Here is a 19,516-nt window from a genome sequence, read left to right as displayed (position 1 = left end):
CCAAAGGGATGTGTGGTCGATATTGATCCCAGGAGGTTCAATTCTAAAATTAGTTAAGATGTTGGAGAATCCTTTGCCATATGGAAAATATCAGGGAGCAAAATGGCAGGAGCTGGGCAGCCCCGGGCTGCTGTTGTTCTAGGGTTTCTTTCATAAAGGGGAACAATGCAAAGTAAGACCTTAAGAGAAAACACAGTGGGGAAGTTTGGAAACTTAGCCTCTGCACAAAGGCCTAGGGCTCAGCCCTGGATTCCAGGTCTGGCTGGCAGCAAAGGAGGCACAAAATGATCAGGCCCCCAGATGGAGTATCTGGGAATATGATTTGTCTCCACCTCTCTCTGGCCTGGGTGTACCAGCTGGGCCTGTCAGTGGTTTTACAGCTAATGACCGTGGAAGACCAAAACCAGAAGTGAGACAAAGGTTTGGGTTCTCCCTTGATCGCAGTGATGGTTAGAATATGGTACAAATGTCAGTCTGGTTCCAGTGATCATAATGACTACAAAAACCACTATGTTACATAGAAATTACCAGTATAAAACAAGATGATTTTCTATGGCCTTTAAAATGGGGTACCAGATATGACATTTTAAAAGACTAGCACAAGGAATTAAATTAAAACTTTTTAAAGATTCAACTCAACTAAAAACCCCAGAATAGGGACTTCCCTGGTGGTCCAGTGGTTAAGACCCCATGGTGGGAAAACTAAGATCCCACATGCCACACCGTGCAGTCCAAAAAAAATAATAAAAATAAAAAATAAAATAAAAACCTCGGAATAGTGTAAAGCAGGGAGGTATAGATACAGATTCAGAAATCCATCCTTCACAACATTCCCAACAATGGTCATTTACACTACATATAAACCCCGCTAAATACCATCTTACAATACAGCACTTTCCATTTCTGACAATTTCAATTATTAAACTATTTTTCTTTGTTGAAGGGAAATCTACTTCCCTATAAGTCAGGATAGTTTACAAGGCATTCCTTTCCTTCCTTGGGTCAAATAGTACAAATAAGGTTATAGGCTTACCTAGTTTACCTACTATATTTTTAAGGTTTACCATAGTACTGTTTTAGCAGTGAATATTTTGTGTACGCCTTAAAAGAGCTCTTAAGAAAATATTACCTTCAAAATCTAAATGTAAATTAATGATGACAAAGGAGTATTTTATTTTATAGATTTACCAACCCAACTCTTATTCCAAAGCCAGGATAGTTTTAATAGAGCATAATATTAGACCCAATCAGTTATTACAGCTATATTTCTAGCAATTCAATCTAGTTATTTGAACATGTAATTCTGCACAAATAAATCCCATGTTTAATATGAAAACCCTTTCCCTAGTGAAAACAGCACATGTGTTTGGAGTGTGTATTTTGAAGAACAGAGTCACTGTGTTTATATCGTGCTAAAGAAATAGCCCACATGCTTAATATCAGTTTTAAACCAGTATGGTTTACTTGACACAGATGTAAACATCGTCAAAGTATATGAAGTATACTTTAAAAAACAAAATTAAATGTCCTTTCATCTCCTCCTCCCATCTCAGAGCAGAGTGTTTCTATCCAGCTACTATCGGGACCACAACGTGGAACTCTCCAAGCTGCTGCACAGACTGGGGCAGCCCCTGCCGTCCTGGCTGAGACAGGAGCTGCAGAAAGTGAGATAGCACTAAGAGACATCTCGAGAATGCATCTCTGTGGAATGCTCACCTCTCCCAGAGCTTCCAGGGGCTACCAAAAGGCGGTTTATAAACATACCTCTTCAAATGAGAAAAAAAGAACAAAGGTCCTTCCATGTGCTGGCATGTGGATGAGTAGAAACAAAACACACAAACAAAAAAGGTATCTGTTACAAGCCTTGAGGCCTATGGCCTTTCTCTTAACACTGGAGCCTGTGGGGTCATTGGAGACTACTGTGCACTCATGTGGAAATCAATAGCAACCAATATAAATATCAAACACAAATGCAGAACTGTCCCATTTTGTAGTAATATTTACACTTTTATATATCAACCAAGATTGGGTCTCTGTAGATTTTTAGGCTGCTGTTTGCCTGTACAATGTTTTCTTATTCTTCGATTCTATAAAGTGTCCTACAAAACAAGAAGCAAACATCACAATGTAGCATAAGACGCTAAGGCCTAACATCCATGAAAAATGCTTGCCAAAATGTAAATCCACTGAAGTATTTAGAATTATAAATTACAGCTTGTGCTAGATCAAAGAGCGGAAAAGTTATATACGAGTTTATCTGCATCCAAAAAAAAAAAAAGTGTTATAGCAGAAAAAAAAAGTGAGTTTTCATCCACATAGTCTAGTACATTTATGTAAAAGTTACTAACTTCTCTATCATAATTGTTACTCTGAAAGATACATTGTAAAGCCATTGGATTGGAAATAGAAACACACTAAGTATACCAAAACAGTAAGAAGTAATGGAAAGTGTACTGACTAAATCTTCTAAAAGGGAGAAATTGTAGGGTTTGGAAGATATCTGATTGACAACCTATGTCCCTTTTCTGTGAGCTGCAGATCAATTCCGGTAGTCCTCACTGGTTCTACAGAAATGCTTGCATAGTATCTGACGTATGTGTCATCTCCAGAAACAGACTGACTTTTCAATGTAAATAACTTTTTTTTAATGTTCCCAATAACAAAACCTATTAAATGAAAACTAAGGACAGTTTCTTTAGATGATATGTTAGGTTATTTACATTTAAATTATAGAAAAACTATATTGTTTCAGATAATTTGAAATGAAATTGTGTAATGTAGAGATTTATGACAAAAAACAAACATATGATTTTTGCAATGATAGAAGGCAGAAAAAGATAAGCACAGCCCAGTCCCATTTTTTAAGAACATTTCATACATCACTCTCATGGAAGACAATAGAACACAGTCAAATTTTTGAATTATCTACTAAATTAAATGGAGGAAGTACAAAGATGAGCCAGGCATGGTTTTAAAATACATTTACGCTTAAATTTTTAATGATTATATGATTAATGAAGCATTCAAAAAAAGAAAAGAATATCATACTTATTTTCCTGTGCTTATATTTACTTAGTTTTTAAATGTACTCTGCACATAAAAAATTTAAGTAGTAAATAAATTCCCTGCTATGATTACATAAGCCTTTATGAAATGTTATCAAAAGTATGATTAGGAAAAAAAAAGATATGCCCAAATATTTTCATTGCCATTATAATGTATGAAACTAAACTCTATCAATTATGCACTAATTAGAAAACAAATTTTGAGATACTTCCACTAACTATAAATTTTTTTAATTGCATTATAATTATTAATTTAATTTTGTTTTATATACCCAAATGATATATTAATTTTAAAACAAACAAGCTATTAGCAGAAAGAATTAGACAACGAACCAGGTTTTAAGATTCCTGACAGTAAAAGCAAAATCAAAGTCATTTGGACAAACATGGTAAAGTCAGTCTTCATGCTTACTGCTACCATTTTAGAAGCAGCACATGCCCAGCATCCTAGGAAAATAAATACAGCCTTTAATCTCCACTAATTTCAGAAAACTAGCTTAAGAGGGTCATACATAGTGAGAATACGCCCCAGTAGTTACATATGGTATTATGTTTTCATTTCAACAGCAACAGTTCTACTGATTTAAAAAAAAAAAAGAAAAAGAATGCATTTATGTTTCAAGGATGAGATGTGCATTTAAACTTCTAAACAAAGCTGCTATTGGCATAATTTTGTCTGGGTAAACTGAATCAACTAAACAGCTCACCCTTTAAGAAATGTTAAAAACACAGTGGATGCTTGTGTACCGGAAGGAGAAAAAAGAAGAGATCATACCAAAATTTACTCATTCATAGTACAGATATTATGCTACCTAGAGCAGCAAACCTTTGCAAGGAATTGTGACCACTCAATGTATCTGGGAGGCAACTCAAATTCTAGAGGACACCTAATTTCTGCATTGTATACTCCAGCTGGTTGTTATGCTCTTCTGGAAGGAACATAAATACATATGGGAAAAGATTGAGAGATAATGTGATTTTAAACTAGCTTTGTATAGAATTCCTTTTTCATTGCTTAAAATATGAAACTTCCTCAGGAAGAGATGAAATGGTTATTTCAGTGTTTATAGCTATAATATTCTTGTCATTCACATTGAATGAAAATTAATGGAAACGTTTTTTTCTCTGAGTTTTTTAAAATAAAAAACCTGGATATAATTCTGATAGTAGCATGGTACCTCATATGTTCAACAATAAACTGTGATAAGAAAATGAAGAGCTTGGGCCTGGTAATTTTAGGTAATAAGTAGGCATTTCTTTGATTGTTTGTGTTTGCCTGTGACAGAACATAGGTACCACTAATACAGTTCAAAATGGAGAGATACATGGAAAACTTCCCAGGAGGAAATAAGTTTATTTTTAACAATATAACCTTTAACAGATCTTCTAATCAATGTTAGTCTTTTTTTTTTTTTTTAGTTCTAATAGATATAAAACAGTTCCTAGCATCACTCATGAAACCAGAGAATAGGAGAGGCACACAGCTGTTACTTAACAGACTTGAGAACCTGAATAATTATAGCATTTCTTACTCCCAGTGCTCAGCTCTGCTCCCGACAAATCGGCGCCTTTCTTTAGAGCTTTAAAAGGCGTTAGCTAGGCTCTCTTTTATTAAAAATCTAGCGAAAACAAACTATCTGCAAAACAGGGGGTCGGGAGAGTTAGACATTTATCTACATTTTCCACAAAACTTTCTTTTTCTCTAACCCAGTCCCTTTCTTTTCTAAACATCAGGTTTTCTCATATTGCAACCCAACCACCTTGTCAACATGCACCAGTTGATTCCTCATAGGATTATCTCCCAGACACACAGTTCCCCAGTCCAGAGTACATCTGACTCCCGATTTTCTAGGTATGCCATCCTATGTTCTATCTACTCCAGGACCAACTGGTGAGTGGCTAATAAACCAACCCCATTGATGTTAGCGGCTTATAATGACTTAACAATATTTTACTTTCCAGAGATACCAGCACTGCATTTCCAGGAGATATGTTTTAGGCTAAAGGCTCACTAACAGGGAGGTACTGAACAGTTCAAATATTTTAAAATGAAGGGATTTCTGTCTTTTGGAATCATACTCTATGGCTGAATTCTGTTCTGCCAAAGCGGACTCTGCTTGGTTACCACCTACAGCATAGCTGCTGCCTTCTTCCTGCCCACCCTACCCCATACACACACACCCATCCCCAAAGAGATGGCAGTCATGGAAACAGCAATGATTACTTGTGGTGGATAATCCTTAAGAAAGTATTTGTGTTGGCTTGAAATGTTTACCTTCTCTTCACTTACTTTACCCAAAAGCAAACTAAATTTTATAAGGTCACGCCGTGAATTTTAGCTTTGAGTATAAAAGCTAAAGACACAGTGTGACATTGATTCCATTCCCAAGAAAATCTAGAATCTACTTTGAGGAAGCCTCTCACCTGTGGCCAAGGGTACCTAAGAGAATTTGAGGACCACTTTTCCCCATCCATTGCTACTACTAGTTCTTTCTGTTTTTGTCCTCAATTTGTTGTCTATATGGTTCTTGATATATCCAGTGCTCTTAACAAAAGTCACAAACATTTATTCACTTATTTATTAGTATGTGAAATTTATTTCTTACTCTGCCCTTCCACCTTCTTCCATTAAGCCTGTAACTATCTTAATCTTTGAGTTTCTATCATTTTTCAGTCTATTCCCAAAAGTTATATACACAAAGATTAATAAATCACTGAAATTGGAACCTGCTAGATTTTCGCCATCTCTCTTTTTAGAGAAAGAAGAATCATGAATAGTGTCAATACGTGTTTAAGAAAGACATTCACTTGCCTGATTCAGGTCAGATATTTTACTTGCCTCGCATTCCCTTTCACGGAAGTCAAAGCAAATTTCACAAATTAAATACTCACAGCATAAAGTCTCCAAGATATTGTTAGGAAGAATGTATTTACCCACATTTTACCATACAAAAAACTGAAACTGAATGAAATGTGAAACATTTCCAAAGCACACAGGATCTATGACAAATCTTACATAAAACTATCTATATCAAGCTGTTTCTTGGTTATGAGGGAATAAATTAAGTGCAGGAAATGCCTGCTGTCTGCATTTCTGATGCCAAAATGCTCTATTTCAAATCAATAACTGAAATGGGAAGCAGATCTTCCTCTTAAATATTATGCATAATTTATACAGTTGGACCAGAGAAGATTGGTCTTCTTTTCTCTATTTGGTAAATACTATTCTGAATCTGAATTTTTTCAGTTTCAACCACTTTAAACAGAAATGCAAGCTCAAAATGCTATATACTCTTAGGGCTGTGCTGTATCTTTTCAGAACTTAATTTACATCTTTCAAAGCAAACAAAGCTTTTAAAAGCCCACAAAACATATGCCATCAAAAAATAGGGTTTGCTTCACATACAGATGAATAAATTGAAAAAATTATAAGAAGTTAAAGATTCTAATTTTAAAAACAATAAAAAGCTATGAAAATGTAATACTGGGACTTCCCTGGTGGCACCGTGGTTAAGAATCCACCTGCCAATGCAGGGGACACGGGTTCAATCCCTGGTCTGGGAAGATCCCACATGCCACAGAGCAACTAAGCCCTAGTGCACCACAACTACTGAGCCTGCACTCTGGAGCCCGCGAGCCACAACTACTGAAGCCCGTGCACCTAGAGCCCGTGCTCCACAACAAGAGAAGCCACCGCAATGAGAAGCCCACGCACTGCAACGAAGAGTAGCCCCCGCTTGCCACAACTAGAGAAAGCCCGCACACAGCAACAAAGACCCAACACAGCCAAAACTACATAAATAAATAAATATTTTTTAAATGTAATACTGACAAATTCTCATTCCCACCTATGATCAACTTGATAAAACCATATTGTTTCTATGTCCAGCTAATTACAAGGATGTCCTACTTACAACTGGAATAGTAAACAGGATAGATTAGACCAATATAGATATTGGTCCAGTCTCTGTTCTTAACCAAAATGACACTGGGTAAGTCACTTTTCCTTTGGGGGCCTCAATTTCCTCATCCATCAATGGAAGAAGTCAAATGTGATCATCCCAGCTCTTCCCCTTGCTTTATTTTATCATCAGTTATTGTAACATGTGACTCTCCCTGTCTCTCACACATTCTGCCACAGGGCAGGACCTGTGAATTATCTTGGTGGTAAAGCTGGAAGCAGAAAGGTGGCCTGAGTAGTTCAACCCCTTCTCCCTCACTTCTCTTTGGAGAACACCCTGGTCTGCTTTTGACCTGTGGTAAGTTCAGCAGAAATCTATGTTTAAATACATTATTTTTAAAAAATACATTATTTAAAGCTACAAACATAACCAAAAGGACTAGAAACAGAAATAAAAATATGCACTAAAAAATTAGGAAGATGAGCAAGAGTGTAAATGAGGAACAAGGGTCTAAATGAGCCAAACGTCTCATCCTTCATGTGGGAACCAACAGACGCTGCTTAAAGTTCACAAACCAAGAGATTAAGGTAAACGATAGTTGGAATTATGGAGTTAATCAATGCAACTTGGATAGAAATGGTAAAAGGGAGTTAATTACCTTTGACAAATGGGGCTAGGGTGCAGGACCAGGGAGAAATATTTAAAGTTTCATTTCCAAGTGCATGCACTACTTTTATGACAACAACAGCAACAACGATCATTAAAAAGTCTAACTATTTAGGCCCAACAGTATCCAATCTGGTGGGAAGATCACAGAGGCAAGAGAGCTAAGCAGCAGCTGACTTTGGCATCAGATGTTGGATGTTACCCTGGAGATTAACTAGTAAGTAAGACGTCGGTGGTGATGCAGAGCCTTACTTAGTGCTGTAGAGCAATGGCTCTAAAACTATAGCATGTGGACCCCTGGCAGACCCAAGCCCTCTTCAGGGAATCTGCAAGGTCAAAACTATTTTCATAATATACCAATTTATCATATTCCTTTGTCACTGTGTTGATATTTTCACTGATTTTCCAAGAGTAATAATGGGTAAAAGTGCTGGTGCTTTAACATAAATCAAGGCAGTAACATCAACCTGTACTCATAGTCATTATATTCTCCACCATCACACGATCATTTACAAAGTCAGCTTCACTTAAGAATAACCTTGACAAAGCAGTAACAATTATTAATACCATTCAATTTCATCCCTTCAGTACCTGTCTTTTTTTTTTTTTTAACGTCTTTATTGGAGTATAATTGCTTTACAATGGTGGGTTAGTTTCTGCTTTATAACAAAGTGAATCAGTTATACATATATATATGTTCCCATATCTCTTCCCTCTTGCATCTCCCTCCCTCCCACCCTCCCTATTCCACCCCTCTAGGTGGTCACAAACCACTGAGCTGATCTCCCTGTGCTATGCAGCTGCTTCCCACTAGCTATCTATTTTACATTTGGTAGTGTATATATGTCCATGCCACTCTCTCACTTTGTCACAGCTTACCCTTCCCCCTCCCCATATCCTCAAGTCCATTCTCTAGTAGGTCTGTGTCTTTATTCCCGTCTTACCCCTCAGTTCTTCATGACCTTTTTTTTTTTTCTTAGATTCCATATATATGTGTTAGCCACTATGGAGAACAGTATGGAGGTTCCTTAAAAAACTAAAAATAGAATTACCATACGACCCAGCAATCCCACTACTGGGCATATACCCTGAGAGAACAATAATTCAAAAAGAGTCATGCACCACAATGTTCATTGCAGCACTATTTACAATAGCCAGGACATGGAAGCAACCTAAGTGTCCATCAACAGATGAGTGGATAAAGAAGATGTGGCACATATATTCAATGGAATATTACTCAGCCATAAAAAGAAGCGAAATTGAGTTATTTGTAGTGAGGTGGAAGGACCTAGAGTCTGTCATACAGAGTGAAGTCAGAAAGAGAAAAATACCATATGCTAACACATATATATGGAATCTAAGTACCTGTCTTTTTAATGTTCTCTGTTTCAAAATGTGAAGCATGCCTAGAGCACCTCCGCTTCTTACTGAAGTACATAGCTATCTCAAGGAAAAGCACCTGAGCAATCGTTTGAGTTGCAAATTGAACTAGCTACTTTATTTTTTTCTTCATTTTATTTAATCTGAAAAAAACTGGATACTTCATTCACAGAACATCGTTTTGACTTAAAAGAATGACTGACAGGGAACTATGGTTATTCAGACTTGAGTAATTGGCAGACATTTGTTTGAAAAAGAACAAAGTGAGCCTGTCACTTCAAGAAAAACAATTGACAGTATTTACTGCCAATGAGATTTGAGCTTTCAAGTGAAAATTAGAATTGTGTAGAACTTGTGTCTACTACTAGGAGCTTAACAACAGGCTATTATTAAAATGCTTTCTTTGATGAGACTGATGGTGATATTAAAATATTATATATTGAAATGTACAAATGTTTGGAATATCTGCACAACTCAGTAAAACAGTATTTTCCAAATGATCCATGCATGAGGTTACAAAATCATTATACACAGTGCAACCATTATAATGGTAAAAGACCCATTCTTAGGGCAAGATAAACTAATAGTTTTTAATGTAGCAGAGTATGAAAAGCTCATTGATTTGGTTTCAGAGTCCACATTACAAATGACCTTTAAAAAATACCACTTGTCAAGTTTTCTCAGAGTATCAAAGAAAAATATCCACAATTACCTGAAAGGCTATAAATATACACTTCCTTTTCCCAGATACATATTTGGGGGAGCTTCGATTTTCTTCACACACGTCAACAAAAACAACATATGAAAATAGATTAAATGCAAAAATAGATATCAGAATCCAGCTGTCTTCCATTAAGCCAAGCATTAAAGAGATTTGCAAAAATGTAACACAATGCCAGTCTTTCACTAATTTTTTTTTTGTTTTGGAAAATAGGTTCTTTTTAATTAAAACTATGATCTTATTATGGATTTGCTCTTGTTGCTTTTAAATTAATTAGTATTTTTTAGTTCCTCGATTTGAATTTCTAGTACAGTAAATTTTTTATTAATTTATTTTTATTGGAGTATAGTTGCTCTACAATGTGGTATTAGCTTCTACTGCCCAGCAAAATGAATCTAGTACAGTAAATATTGATAGATATAACACTTATAAACAAAAGCCATGGGGGTCCTCAATAATTTTTTAAAAGATAGAAGGGATCCAGAGACCAAAAAGTGTGAAAACCACTGGCATAGGACTTGAAAGTAATTTACGTACCAAAAGCCAAAACTTACACCATAAACGATAGACAAGAAAGAAAATAGGTGGAAAACCAGACTACACCTCCTATCGCCTTCCCACTCCACTCCCAGACTGGAAGTTGCCTGTCTGGAGATGAAGGAATACTGGAAAGGGAGAAGAGAGGTAAACATGGGTATGAGTTTCTTCTCTCCCTGTTCTATCTCCTTGCTGCCCAAGTGAGTCATAAAAATGACAGGATGAGAGATCTTCCTTAAAACTGAGGATCCAAGAGTGGAGAAAGCTGTGTCCTACTTTGCATCTAAAAGTTGGCCAAGCAGCAACCTCCTCTGTGTGCTCTGCCCACCAATGGTATGGAAGCAAAATAGTAACAACAGGACCAGGTGTTGCAGGCATATGATCTAAGATTGTACAAGTTCCACAGGGGCACAGGAGAACATACAAAAATTCCCATTGGAGCTTCCCATGGAAGCTGCAAAAACCACTAGGAATAGGCCTATTTAGATCCAAAGGGACTGGGCAGCTAGGACCAGGAGGATACCTGATAACTGCAGGGCATTGGAAGAGCCCAGACCATGGAAGCCAGAGGCCACTTACCAAAGACTGAACTTGATGAGATTCAACAAGTGCCAGCAGAAGACAGATGATGGTTGAGGCCAAGGTGTCACCCTCTTACCTCATGTCCAAGACAACCTTGGGAAGAAAGGAGAGAAGAATTCTGAAATTGACTGGGTTTTTTAAAAATAGAATTAAAAATTCCTAAAGTGATGAACCGTATCTTAAATTGAGACAGTTACTGAAAACTAAAAAAAGCTACATTTCTGCACAGGTTCTGGATTATAGAATTTATACCCACTATATAAGCATTGTATCCCAGGTTCAATTAGCAACAATGGAGATACATGGAAAAATAGCAAACAGCGAGGGTCAAGAGTACTGATAAACCACCCCAGTTAAGAAGAGCCAGGAGTGGGGAATTAGTTTTTCTGAGTCTCTCCCATGTAGACATGTTGTTAAACTTTTGTTTGATTCTCTCCTGTTAATCTGTCTCTTCTCAATTTAATTCTTAGACCAGCCAGAAGAACCTAGAAGGGTAGAGGGCAATTTCTTCCTACCTAACAGCTGGGATGAGAATGGGATGCAACATTACTGGCTGTACACTACTTGCCCCAAAGCTGTTGCAGTAAGAGATGCTGGGACACCTGACAGAAGCCAGCAGAAGCCGTGTGGCTGGCCGGGTCTTGGTGCTCTGGCCGGGTGTCAGGCCTGAGCCTCCAAGGTGGAAGAGCCGAGTTCAGGACATTGGACCACCAGAAACCTCCTGACCCCACATAATATCAATCAGCAAGAGCTCTCCTAGAGATCTCTGTCTCAACACTAAGACCCAGCTCCACCAAACAGCCAGCAAGCTACAGTGCTGGATGCCCCATGCCAAACAACTAGCAAGACAGGAACACAGCCCCACCCATTAGCAGAGAGGTTGCCTTAAATCATAAGTTCACAGAAACCCCAAAACACACCACCGGACATGGCCCTGCCCACCAGAAACACAAGATCAAGTCCCACCCACCAGAACACAGGCACCAGTCCTCTCCACCAGGAAGCCTACACAGCCAATCAACCACGCTTTACCCACTGGGGGCAGAAACCGAAAACAACGGGAACTATGAACCTGCAGCCTGTGAAAACGAGACCCCAAACACAGTAAGTTAAGCAAAATGAGAAGATAGAGAAATACACAGCAGATAAAGGAGCAAGGTAAAAACCCACCAGACCAAACAAATGAAGAGGAAATAGGCAGTCTACCTGAAAAAGAATTCAGAGTAATGACAGTAAAGATGATCCAAAATCTCAGGAATAGAATGGAGAAGATAAAACAAACGTTTAACAAGAACCTAGAAGAACTAAAGAGTAAACAAACAATGATGAACAACACAATAAATGAAATTAAAAATTCTCTAGAAGGAATCAATAGCAGAATAACTGAGGCAGAAGAACAGATAAGTGACCTGGAAGATATAACAGTGGAAATAACTGCTGCAGAGCCGAATAAAGAAAAAAGAATGAAAAGAATTAAGGACGGTCTCAGAGACCTCTGGGAAACATTAAATGCATCAACACTTGAATTATAGGGGTCCCAGAAGAAGAAGAGGAAAACAAAGGGTCTGAGAAAATATTTGAAGAGATTATAGTTGAAAACTTCCCTAACATGGGAAAGGAAATAGTCAATCAAGTCCAGGAAGTGCAGAGAATCCCATACAGGATAAATCCAAGGAGAAACACGCCAAGACACTTCAAACTATCAAAAATTAACTACAAAGAAAAAATACTAAAGAAGCAAGGGAAAAGCAACAAATAACATACAAGGGAATCCCCATAAGGTTAACAGCTGATCTTTCAGCAGAAACTCTGCAAGCCAGAGGGGAGTGGCAGGACATATTTAAAGTGATGAAAGGGAAAAACCTACAACGAAGATTACTCTACCCAGCAAGGATGTCATTTAGATTCGACGGAGAAATTAAAACCTTTACAGACAAGCAAAAGTTAAGAGAATTCAGCACCACCAAACCAGCTTTACAACAAATGCTAAAGGAACTTCTCTAGGCAGGAAACACAACAGAAGGAAAAGCCCTACAAAAACAAACCCAAAACAATTAAGAAAATGGTAATAGGCACATACATATTGATAATTACCTTAAATGTAAATGGATTAAATGCTCCAACCAAAAGACATAGATTTGCTGAATGGATACAAAAACAAGACCTGTATATATGCTGTCTACAAGAGACCCACTTCAGACCTAGGGACACACAGAGACTGAAAGTGAGGGGATGGAAAAAGATATTCCATGCAAATGGAAATCAAAAGAAAGCTGAAGCAGCAATTCTGATATCAGACAAAATAGACTTTAAAATAAAGACTATTACAAGAAACAAAGAGGACACTACGTAATGATCAAGGAATCAATCCAGAAGAAGATGTAACAATTGTAAATATTTATGCACCCAACATAGGAGCACCTCACTACATAAGGCAAATACAACAGCCATAAAAGGGGAAATTGACAGTAACACAATAATAGGGGGACTTTGACACCCCACTATCCCCAATGGACAGACCATCCAAAATGAAAATAACTAAGGAAACACAAGCTTTAAATGACACATTAGACAAGATGGACTTAATTGATATTAATAGGACATTCCATCCAAAAACAACAGAATACACTTTCTTCTCAAGTGCTCATGGAACATTCTCCAGGATATGTCATATCTTGGGTCACAGATCAAGCCTCAGTAAATTAAAGAAAACTGAAATCATATCAAGTATCTTTTCCAACCACAGCGCTATGAGACTACATATCAACTACAAGGAAAAAAACTGTAAAAAATACAAACACATAGAAGCTAAACAATACGCTACTAAATTACCAAGAGATCACTGGAGAAATCAAAGAGGAAATGAAAAAATACCTAGAAACAAATGACAATGAAAACACAATGAACCAAAACCTATGGGACACAGCAAAAGCAGTTCAAAGAAGGAAGTTTATAGCTATACAATCCTACCTCAAGAAACAAGGAAAGGGCTTCCCTGGTGGCATGGTTGTTGGGAATCTGTCTGCCAGGGCAGGGGACACAGGTTCGAGCCCTGGTCTGGGAGGATCCCACATGCCGCAGAGCAGCTGGGCCCGTGCACTGCAGCTACTGAACCTGCGCTCTGGAGCCCGCGAGCCACAACTACTGAGCCCACGTGTCACAACTACTGAAGCATGCACACCCAGAGCCCGTGCTCCGCAACAAGAGAGGCCATGGCAATAAGAGGCCCATGCACCGCAATGAGGAGTGGCCGCCATTCGCCTCAGCTGGTTAGGGTATGCACGCAGCAATGAAGACCCAACGCAGCAAACAATAAATTAATTAATTAATTAAAAAAAAGAAACAAGGAAAATACAAATCAACAACCTAAGCTTACACCTAAAGCATTAGATAAAGAAGTACAAAAAAAAAAACCCAAAGTTAGCAGAAGGAAAGAAATCATAAAGATCAGATCAGAAACAAATGAAAAAGAAGTGAAGGAAATAATAGCAAAGATCAATAAACTAAAAGCTGGTTCTTTGAGAAGATAAATAAAATTGATAAGCCATTAGCCAGATTCATCAAGAAAAAAAGGGAGAAGACTCAAGTCAATAGAATTAGAAATGAAAAAGGAGAAGTAACAACTGACACTGCAGAAATACAAAGGATCATGAGACATTACTACAAGCAACTCTATGCCAATGAAATGGACAACCTGGAAGAAATGGACAAATTCTTAGAAAGGCACAACCTGCCAAGACTGAATCAGGAAGAAATAGAAAATATGAACAGACCAATCACATGCACTGAAATTGAAGCTGTGATTAAAAGTCTTCCAACAAATAAAAGCCCAGGACCAGATGGTTTCACAGGTGAATTCTATCAAACATTTAGAAAAGAGCTAACACCAATTCTTCTCAAACTCTTCCAAAATATAGCAGAGGAGGGACACTGACAAACTCATTCTACGAGGCCACCATCACCCTGTTACCAAAACCAGACTAAGATGTCACAATAAGGAAAACTAGAGATCAATATCACTGATGAACATAGATGCAAAAATCCTCACAACATACTAGCAAACAGAATCCAACAGCACATTAAAAGGATCATACACCATGATCAAGTGGGATTTATCCCAGGAATGCAGGGATTCTTCAATGTATGCAAATCAATCAATGTGATACACCATATTAACAAACTGAAGGATAAAAACCATATGATCATCTCAATAGATGGAGAAAAAGCTTTCAACAAAATTCAACACCGATTTATGATAAAAACTCTCCAGAAAGTGGGCCTAGAGGGAACCTACCTCAACATAATAAAGGCCATATATGACAAACCCACAGCCAACATTGTTCTCAATGGTGAAAAACTGAAACCATTTCCTCTAAATCAGGAACAAGACAAGGTTGCCCACTCTTACCACTATTATTCTACACAGTTTTGGAAGTTTTAGCCACAGCAGTCAGAGAAGAAAAAGAAATAAAAGGAATCCAAATTGGAAAAGAAGTAAAACTGTCACTGTTTGCAGATGACATGATACTATACATAGAGAATCCTAAAGATGCTACCAGAAAACTACTAGAGCTAATCAATGAATTGGTAAAGTAGCAGGATACAAAATTAACACACAGAAATCTCTTGCATTCTTATACACTAATGACGAAAAATCTGAAAGAGGAATTAAGGAAACACTCCCATTTATGACTGCAACAAAAAGAATAAAATATCTAGGAATAAACCTACATAAGGAGACAAAAGACCTATATGCAGAAAACTATAAGACACTGACGAAACAAATTAAAGATGATACAAACAGATGGAAAGATACACCATGCTCTTGGATTGGAAGTATCAGCATTGTGAAAATGACTGTACTACCCAAAGCAATCTACAGATTCAATGCAATCCGTATCAAACTACCAATGGCATTTTTCACAGAATTGGAACAAAAATTTCACAATTTGTATGGAAACACAAAAGATCCCAAATAGCCAAAGCAATCTTGAGAAATAAAAATGGAGCTGTAGGAATCAGGCTCCCTGACTTCAGACTATACTACAAACCTACAGTTATCAAGACAGTATGGTACTGGCACAAAAACAGAAATATAGATCAATGGAACAGAATAGAAATCCCAGAGATAAACCCATGCACCTATGGTCACCTTATCTTTGACAATGGTGACAAGAATATACAGTGGAGAAAAGACAGCCTCTTCAATAAGTGGTGCTGGGAAAACGGGATAGCTACATGTAAAAGAATGAAATTAGAACACTCACTAACACCATACGCAAAAATAAGCTCAAAATGGATTAAAGATCTAAATGTAAGGCCAGACACTATAAAACTCTTAGAGGAAAACATAGGCAGAACACTTTATGACACAAATCACAGCAAGATTCTTTTTGACCCACCTCCTCTAGAAATGGAAATAAAAACAAAAATAAACAAATGGGACCTAATGAAACTTAAAAGTTTTTGCACAGCAAAGGAAACCATAAACAAGATGAAAAGACAACCCCCAGAATGGGAGAAAATATTTGCAACAAAGAAACTGACAAAGGATTAATCTCCAAAATATACAAGCGGCTCATGCAGCTCAATATCAAAAAACCAACAACCCAATCCCAAAGTGGGTGGAAGACCTAAATAGACATTTCTCCAAAGAAGATATACAGATTGCCCACAAACACATGAAAGGATGCTCAACATTACAAATCATTAAAGAAATGAAAATCAAAACCACAATGAGGTATCACCTCACACGGGTCAGAATGGCCATCATCCAAAAATCTACAAACAATAAATGCTGGAGAGGGTGTGGAGAAAAGGGAACCCTCTTGCAGTGTTGGTGGGAATGTAACAGCCACTATGGAGAACAATATGGAGGTTCCTTAAAAAACTAAAAATAGAACTACCATACGACCCAGCAATCCCACTACTGGGCATATATCCTGAGAAAACCATAATTCAAAAAGAGTCATGTACCACAATGTTCACTGCAGCTCTATTTACAATTGCCAGGACTTGGAAGCAACATAAGTGTCCATCGACAGATGAATGGATAAAGAAGATGTGGCACATATATACAATGGAATATTACTTAGCCATAAAAAGAAACAAAATTGAGTTATTTGTAGTGAGATGGATGGACCTAGAGTCTGTCATACAGAGTGAAGTAAGTCAGAAAGAGAAAAACAAATACCGTATAATACCGTATGCTAACACATATATATGGAATCTAAAAAAAAAAAGGTCATGAAGAACCTAGGAGCAAGACAGGAATAAAGACGCAGACCTACTAGAGAATGGACTTGAGGACACAGGTAGGGGAAAGGGTAAGCTGGGACAAAGTGAGAGAGTGGCATGGACATATATACACTACCAAATGTAAAATAGATAGCTAGCGGGAAACAGCCGCATAGCACAGGGAGATCAGCTCGGTGGTTTGTGACCATCTAGAGGGGTGGGATAGGGAGGGTGAGAGGGAGGGAGACGTAAGCGGGAACAGATATGGGGATATATGTATATGTATAGCTGATTCACTTTGTTATAAAGCAGAAACTAACACACCATTGTAAAGCAATTATACTCCAATAAAGATCTTTAAAAATATTTAAAAAAAAAAAAAAAAAAAAGAACTACCGTATGACCCAGCAATCCCACTACTGGGCATATACCCTGAGAAAACCATAATTCAAAAAGAATCATGTACCCCAATGTTCATTGCAGCTCTATTTACAATAGCCAGGACATGGAAGCAACTTAGGTGTCCATCAACAGATCAGTGCATAAAGAAGATGTGGTACATATACACAATGGAATATTACTCCGCCATAAAAAGAAACAAAATTGAGTTATTTGTAGTGAGGTGGATGGATTTAGAGTCTGTCATACAGAGTGAAGTAAGTCAGAAAGAGAAAAACAAATACCATACACTAATACATATATATGGGATGTAAAAGAAAAAATTGTTCTAATGTACCTAGCAGCAGGACGGAAATAAAGACACAGACGGAGAGAATGGACTTGAGGACACGGGGAGGGGGAAGGGTAAGCTGGGACAAAGTGAGAGAGTGGCATTGACATTTATACACTACCAAATGTAAAACAGATAGCTAGTGGGAAGCAGCTGCATAGCACAGGGAGATCAGCTCGGTGCTTTGTGACCACTTGGAGGGGTGGGATAGGGAGGGTGGGAGGGATACACAAGAGGGAGGAGATATGGGGATATAGGTATACGTATAGCTGATTCACTTTGTTATACAGCAGAAACTAACACAACATTGTAAAGCAATTATACTCCAATAAAGATGTTAGAAAAAAAGAAGAGCCGTGGGTAGGCATGGTGATTTACTAGGCATGAGTCTGCAGACAGAGCACATCTGCAGATTTTCATCCTCCCACAAAATAATCTGTTCCATCCTATGGTGGACACACCCTAAGAGGTATGCCCTTGTATGATATTGCCTTGAGTGTGGGCTGAACCTGTAAATACGTTAGGATATTTGTTCTCTTGATTAGCACACCCCACATTCAATCTGTCAAGAATCCCGTTGGCTCTATCTTCAATTCTACCTAAAACCAACCACTTCTCGCCAATTCCACGGCTGCCACCCTGCTCTGAGATAGCATCATCTTTATCTGCCATATCTTCCCTGCTTCCCTCCCACCCCCCCACCCCCGTTCTCTATAATCTGCTGTCAGCTCAACACCCAAAATAACCTTTTTACACATTAAGTCAGAACACTCTTCTGTTAAAAGTCCTGTGAAATGTCTCCTTTTCAGTCAGAGTTCACAGTCCTATGTGACCTGATGTTCATTGCCTTTGAGACCTCAGTTCCCCTGTCCCCCTTCCTTGCTATCTTAGAGCCTCTGTGTTCCCTCAGATGTCCACATGGCTGACTCCTGCAATTTATCTGGGTCCCTGCTCAAATATCTGGGTCCCTGCTCAAATACCATCTTTTTTAAAAGGCCAACACCAACAACCTTACAGAAAGTTCACCCTTCCCAGCCCTCCTGATTCCCATCACCCTGGTCTAATTTTTGCTTTGCCATAGCACCTATTATCTTAAAACTAACTATATAATTTACTGACTTTACTATATGTGTTGTCTTCTACTACTCAGATAAGCTTCATGAAGCCAAGTGTATTTGTTTTCTTTCATCAATGTATCCCCACATTTACGTGTTAATCTCTGACACATAATAGGTGCTCAATAAATACTTGTTGAATTAATTAATTATTAGGAATAAATAACTGGGGAAGAAAAAAAGACAAAGGATGATAGTTTTAACATGGCATATTTTTGTTTACATTTAAGTGTTAGAAAAAAGTATAACTTTTTACAAATCAATAAATTCGATAGGGACTTCCCTGGTGGTGCAGTGGATAAGTCTCCGTGCTCTCAATGCAGGGGGCCTGGGTTCAATTCCTGGTCAAGGAACTAGATCCCACATGCATGCTGCAACTAAGAGTTCACATGCCACAACTAAGGAGCCCACCTGCCACAACTAAGACCCAGTGCAACCAAATAAATAAATAATGAAAATATTTTAAAATAAATAAATAAATTTGATAAACAAAGATATATATTTCCCCCATCATGCAAAGACTTACAATGCTATGTCTCTCTTCTAAATAACAAGAAACAAGTTCAGACTTTAAATAATAA

At 37.8% G+C, this 19,516-nt stretch overlaps 1 protein-coding gene across 7 annotated transcripts in view; it reads left to right on the top strand.

The window, feature by feature from the left end:
* The window catches only part of LOC115857181 (bifunctional heparan sulfate N-deacetylase/N-sulfotransferase 3), a 156,123-nt gene extending 151,852 nt beyond the window's left edge, over positions 1 to 4,271 (top strand). For all 7 annotated transcript variants that reach the window (XM_060298999.1, XM_030863976.2, XM_060299005.1 and 4 more), the window contains exon 14: positions 1,554 to 4,271. In XM_060298999.1, coding sequence (XP_060154982.1) covers positions 1,554 to 1,673 — 120 coding nt within the window. In that variant the 3' untranslated portion in view covers positions 1,674 to 4,271. The remainder of the gene's footprint in view (positions 1 to 1,553) is intronic.
* Positions 4,272 to 19,516: the final 15,245 nt, after the last annotated feature.

The sequence above is a fragment of the Globicephala melas genome, chromosome 5 (genome assembly GCF_963455315.2).
Source record: "Globicephala melas chromosome 5, mGloMel1.2, whole genome shotgun sequence".
Lineage (NCBI taxonomy): Eukaryota > Metazoa > Chordata > Mammalia > Artiodactyla > Delphinidae > Globicephala > Globicephala melas.
Note: the sequence above shows the minus strand (reverse complement) of the source record. Positions and strands in the feature narration are given on the sequence as shown.